Source organism: Mugil cephalus, chromosome 17 (genome assembly GCF_022458985.1).
Source record: "Mugil cephalus isolate CIBA_MC_2020 chromosome 17, CIBA_Mcephalus_1.1, whole genome shotgun sequence".
Classification (NCBI taxonomy): domain Eukaryota; kingdom Metazoa; phylum Chordata; class Actinopteri; order Mugiliformes; family Mugilidae; genus Mugil; species Mugil cephalus.
In genome coordinates, this window is record NC_061786.1 from 17,949,222 (window position 1) to 17,955,532 (window position 6,311).

The 6,311-nt window shown below is 42.6% G+C and overlaps 1 protein-coding gene across 1 annotated transcript; it reads left to right on the forward strand.

The window, feature by feature from the left end:
* Positions 1-4,394: 4,394 nt before the first annotated feature.
* nkx2.9 (NK2 transcription factor related, locus 9 (Drosophila)) lies at positions 4,395-6,311 on the forward strand. The gene is made up of 2 exons (XM_047611509.1): positions 4,395-5,031; positions 5,241-6,311. Exons 1-2 carry the CDS (start codon positions 4,872-4,874, stop codon positions 5,816-5,818), a joined length of 738 nt encoding a protein of 245 aa, XP_047467465.1. The 5' UTR covers positions 4,395-4,871; the 3' UTR covers positions 5,819-6,311.

Below are 6,311 nucleotides of genomic sequence, written 5' to 3' on the forward strand. Positions count from 1 at the left end.
GACTAAGACGTTGCGAGTTCCTGCTTGAATTGTGCCTGATTAAATCCAAGAAGTCTCCATTTTCCCTGCAGCTATAAGAGATTAAAACTTAACTACCGTCCTTTCTTTAGTGTAATATTTAACCAGAATACAAACATTCTGCAAATTACCAGACAGACCCTTGACACACTGTCCTACCTGTTTGCCAACAGAGATGAGGTCTATTGTTGTGTGCTGCAGCCACACATGTCCCAATTTTGATGCAGACTAAAACTGAAATGAACTCCTCCCACGGTTCAGGGTGAAAAAGGGGTTGGAGGAGGCCAAAGATGAGGAGTTTAGGAGTTTTACTATGTGTCCTGTAGAGGGCAACCAAGCACCACACATGTCAAACACCACCTCTGAGTTTAAAACTGTTTGTCCATAGGATTAAGAAGTTTAGCACTGAGGTGGAACCCTGGAGAAATTATGACAGGAGTCCTTTCAAATCAAAGCGAGAGAAAACATTTATGTACGTTACTATGCTTCAAGGTAACGTTTCCTTAGTTTTTCCACGGAGCATTTCAGTAAAAATCAGACTGAACACAGCTGGAAACAGTGAGTTGCAATGACCTTTTATCTCCCTCCCTTCTGCTGTAAAGACGAGAGGCTGTAATAAGAAAGTGAAACAGCTCCTGAGAGCAAAATCTAAGTGTTCAGGGTGAAAATGAACACAGACTATTATCTGAGTTTCAGATACAGATCTATCAAGGAACCCGCTGTAGAACACATTTTAAAGCAGGATACACATTTTGCATTAATATAAATACTGTAAATTTTTAAATTCCTACATTTCCATAAAATGAAAATACTGTTTGTAGAGTTCTTTTTTAATTTTTTTTTTAATACAATTCACAATGTGTCTGCTCTAAATTGCAGCTTTTGGTTTCAATCTCGACAGCAGCTAAAACTTTACTCTATGTTTTAATATTCTGCAAATATTTAGATGTGTTTGAATACGCATCTGCTCCTTAGCTTAATTTTTTTTTTAAAAAATGGCTATAGACAAATTAATGCTCGATAACTGAGCTCTGTGATCTAATGCTCTGCAGACTCCAATATAAAGCCAACAACTGTGGTGGTAGGTGCTGTGGAAACGATTCAGTCAGAAAGTACGTTCCTTTTCTTTTTATATTTAAGTGTTTTTTCTTTTATTTTTATTTGTTAAATTATCCTGTGATAATTAATATGCTTTATATGTCACATGCAAACAGGGTTGTATTATTTGGTAGTCGAGCTAAATCCTCAGGTTTTCGCCATGTTCTTCCCTTTTATATTACAAAGCCAACATTTAAGAGTAGCATCATAAAACATCTAATAACCTCAGCTTCGAAATCCTGCTACAACTTGATGTTTTAGTGTTTATTTTGTGTACTTTTAACACACTTTCATGTCTGATGCGCCTCCGCTTTGTTGCTCCTTTTATAAAAAATCCCATGGACACACACTGGTCTTGTGCCCTAGAGGGGGCATACAAACAAACCTGACTTTTTGACACACTTTCACCCAGCACCGACATGCAGCTGCTGCGCGGTCAAGCAGCTTCACAAGACTCCAGTTTACTCCTCGCACTGCCAAGTAATTATCCCCCACAAGCCCCTCTCCAAAATGCTAATGGTATTTACAGGAGAGGGGACGGGGAGAGGACACCAGCGGCAGGTGCAGCTGCTGGAGGGTGACGTCGCACTGGGACACCGTGCTGCACTGAGGGGGCAACAGAGGGGACATTGTGGGTGTTGGATAATCAGTCATAGTGGAAACAGATTTAAAAAAAAAAAAAATCTATCACTGGTCAACTGTAAAGTCACAACCTGAGCTGACACACAGTGTTCGGACTCGGATGGAAACGGCACAAGTTGTTTTTGTGACATAAACTCCTTTGCAGTTTGCTTCATCTTGACTTGGTACTAGAAGTCAGAAGTCAGTGAATTTAATTATCTCACTTTCCATAAATAAGGATACACAGAGAAGAACCAAGGCATTAGAGAATACACACTTATTACATGATAGAAGTTGATGTACCGTAGATTTTCTCCTTTCTGAATTTATGGGTAAAAACAGCACATGTGAGGTCTCTTTATTCTAAGCTAAGCTCAGGAAATATCCAGAAACTACCGTTTAGCTGAGCTGAAAGATTTGAGGTTAAAATAAAACAAGACCCTTATGTTAAAAGTTCAAAATAAATAAATACTTTAACTGGAAGAATATTTTGTTTCTGATATTTTCCCAGTTAACTTGGAATTTTATCAAAACACATGGAAAAGTTCACCATAGAAATATTATTCATTGCAAAAAAAATGAACTTCTGGAGCTCCTACTTTAATTAAAAGTGTTTGTGAATGCTGCATATTGGGAGATATTCTCTTCTAAATTAGTTGTTAGTTGTGTTCAGATTTAAACTGATTTCAATAAGAAAAATCCCTCATGTAGCAGTAGAAGATATGTGAAAGCCACTTACAAGATGAGGGTCATATATCTAGGAGAAGTAAAACACAATTTTGAGTAGAGGGGACATTAGCACATAATATAATCACAAAATATTTACTGACACTCTTAAAATATCCGTATCAGCTCAGCAGCTGACTTCAGAACCATGTGAGAAGAATCTCCATGCGGCTAAGGAGGGATTGGGAATGGAGAGCTGAACAACAGAGTAAATATTTGGCAGTGGAGAGCTCTTGGGAGCCGCAGAGGACCCTCTCTGGCTGAAGCCCGTGGGTGTTAAATAGATTAAGAGGCTTCTAGGTCATTGTGGAAAGAGAAATTCCCGCTCTTTGGACATGACTCTTCTTTGCTTTTGCGTGTTTTTGCTCTCCAATCGAGTGTCGCCTCTGTAAACTACCCACTCCAGCTAACCTGCGGTACTGTAATCCTCTGCTGTTTGTCAGCCACAGAGGAGGCCGGTGTGTACACAGAAGCGAGCTCCGAGAGGAGTCGGAGCTTTCAGATCTAATGAGATTCTGTTGATTGCAAACACTTAAAAGGTTGGTTTTTAGTCCCATGAACAAACTTGCGTTGTGCGTAAAGATCATTAATCGGAACAAAACGAGAAATAAAGGTGGATTTCAAAGCATTTGGAGTTAATAACACAGGTCACTGACTTTGCTGAACTCTGAAAATCTAAACGCAGTTTAATGCGTCCTGAATCACGCATGTAATATTGCCCTGGGCTATAGACTTGGCGGCAGTAGACGCGGAGCAGTAGATAGTGTCCCAGATCCTATTCAGCTCCATTCAAAACCATGACAACACGGAACAAGCTCGGATTTATCCTGCAAACTTAAAGGACATTGTGCCGGGGCGTCAATCAGGCATTATTGCGGGACTGAACAAATGCAAAATCTTGACTGGAACAAATGCTTCCAACGGGTCTCGGACGCGGGGCTACATTTTCCCCCTTTGTTCCCCTTCTCTGGTTGGCATGTATTTGTGTTCCCTCTCGTCCGACCACCCAGGACGACTGGGGAGGCATGTCCACCACCACCGCCGCCACCGCCACTCTCCTGCTCGGGCCCTCACGCACCTCGCTGAAGTGGATGAGGGTCGATATCAATATCAAATAGAGAAAGAAACCAGCTCCCCCACATAAGGCTGGATTCACGCTTTGCATTTAATGCTTTCTCATCTGTTTGGGTGGACTGAAAGGAGACACGGCACCGGGGGAAGGCTTGAGTCAGTTTAACACGCATAAGTAATTTTTTAGAAATTACTTTAAATGAAGCATTAGAAGTCACAGTGCTTCCTTTATGAGCCTTGCTTCCGGGATGATAAATCATTGATCATTTATCTTGATAACCAATTAACAAAAATCTTGCCAGCAGTAATCAATCACCGAGACTATTTATCAAAAACGGAAACCAGGCTCTTTTGGAGGTTTGACAAAGATTTGATTGTGCAATTAATTTGCTCCTGGACCATAGTAATTACCATCATTACTTATATCGGAAAACATAATAAATAACATGACATAATAAATTTAAATAAAAGTATTTCTTTTTTCTATTAAAACACATTGGTATCTGATGATATTTTTTGTGTTACAAAATAAGAAACATTAATATATTTGCTCACAGCTTTCACACTAGGCTACGCAACATTTAACCCCGTTTATTTGCAATGAAATAAAATCTAACCGTAAATCATCGGAGCATTCCTCAAATATGGCAAAGGAAGTCCCTGAACGTTTCGGAATCCTCCACCGCCCATAAACGTCCAAACTTCTCACGCCAGCGCAATTAATCCGCCTCTAATGGGCGTATTAGTTAAACCAACTCGCGGGCATCACGCTAATTGCTCACTTTGTATGCAAATATGGGACACGTTGTTCGGACGAGGACGGGAGGAGGGAAGAGAGGAGAGGTTGGAGGGAGGAGGAGGAGGAGAAGGAGGAGGAGGGGGGAGTTTGATGATGGGACGGGCTCTGTTGTCAGCTGCCACCCAAGACGTGATTCAGCTCCAACAATTACCATTATCTGTTTCCCAGTTTGACGATACGGGACGAATCTGTAATGATGACGAGTGTTTCCTTCGCTCATTGTTGAAGCTCCGAGGTTTTTTTTTTTTTTTCTTCGTCCACACCTAACCATCATTGGGTGACAGCACTCGAGCTATTCAGGTACTCATCAGAGGAGGAGGCTTTATAAGCGAACAGCCTTGTGTTTGCAGCTTATGGAGTGCTATTTGTGTAAATACTGAGCCCAGGGCGCACACTGGTGTTTGGACAGCGCGTAAAGTGGATCCCCCGAGGTTCTCGCTTTCTTTTTTTTATCCTCCTCGGATAGATTCACCTCGAGTGCTTGCTTCTTCGTCTTCTTTTCCACGCAAAACAAACCCGGGTTGCGCACAAGGACGCGATGGCTGCACCGAGCAAGTTCAGCTTTTCCGTCAGGAGCATCCTGGATTTGCCTGAGAAAGATGCGGAGGCAGCGCCGCGGTCCTCCCCGGTTTACTCCTCTTGCTCCTCCGGGTCGCCCTACTCCTCCTGGATCGACTGTGATCGGAGCCCATGCATGTGTAAGTCAGCTTTCAAAGCCAAGGCACGATGATTATGCTGAATTTTAGGAGAATCTACCAATTACTTGCACTGAATTCAATTTATTTTTTGAATTTCTTTTGAAATCTAACTGTTTGCCCAGAAACTAAACTATAGATAGATAGACAGAGCAGAGAAAACGTGTGCCAATTTATTCTAACTTAACCTATGGTTGTATATGTTCCCACAGCTTCCGATGAAGGCAGTTTCGAGGCCTCTCCCGACTCAACCAAGCCGGATGACTCGTCTCTGGACTCGGAGCCGGAGAGGAGCAAGAAGAGCAAGAAGCGCCGCGTTCTGTTCTCCAAGGCCCAGACCCTGGAGCTGGAGAGGCGCTTCCGTCAGCAGCGCTACCTGTCCGGCCCGGAGAGAGAGCAGCTGGCCCGGCTCCTTAGCCTGACTCCGACCCAGGTGAAGATCTGGTTCCAGAACCACCGTTACAAGATGAAGAGAGGCCGAGCAGAAGGAGCGCTGCATGACGCGGAGATACCGCAGCCTCCGCTGCTGCGCAGGGTCGTCGTTCCGATCTTGGTCCGGGACGGAAAACCTTTTCACACCTGCTTAATTGACACTGAGAAAGCTGCTTGCTTACCTCCTCCTCCTCCCTCTCAGGTGGTACCTTTCCCCCTAGCCTACCCATCTCTGCAGCATCCCTCCTCGGTCGCCCTTCCTCCAAGGTACCACCAGCACTTTCCAGCCGCTGCGGCCTCCAGACTGGCCTGGAGAGACTTTTGGAGCGACTCGGTCCAGTTCAGTTCTTTCAAGTGAAAGGCCTCATTTCCAATGCACAGACTCATTTAGAAGGGCATGAAGTGTTTTCCGAATGTTCCGCAAAATTTCGAGCTACTTAAACGTTTAGATTTTCACTATAGAACGAAATATATTTTGCACATTTTTATTTTGATATTTTACGCGCTGTCTCGGATGCTGATAAGATGTTGTCTCACATGGCTCACTGGCGTAGCCTCTAGATATTTTTTTAATTATCCAATGAGATGATTTATGTGTACGTTTTTTTGTTTAAAAAATGCTTTTAAAACATGATATTTGCCTAAATAACTTGTTGAAGGCCAATGAGGTTCAGTAGGCTGCATTAGGCGGTAATAGCAGAGGGATGGTGTAGCAGCAAAGCCACTATTAGCCTGAGCGCATGAATGAGAAATAATGTTATTTGTTGTCTTCGAGGAGACTTTCTTTAAGTTTAACTGTTTCTTTTTGTGAACGAATTTATTAATAAAATCTTTCATATTTTGTATGATAA

Coding starts and splice junctions, on each gene's coding strand:
- nkx2.9 (XM_047611509.1), top strand. CDS start 4,872: ATGGCTGCACCGAGCAAGTTCAGCTTTTCCGTCAGGAGCATCCTGGAT. Junction 5,032..5,240: donor TGATCGGAGCCCATGCATGT/GTAAGTCAGCTT, acceptor ATGTTCCCACAG/CTTCCGATGAAGGCAGTTTC.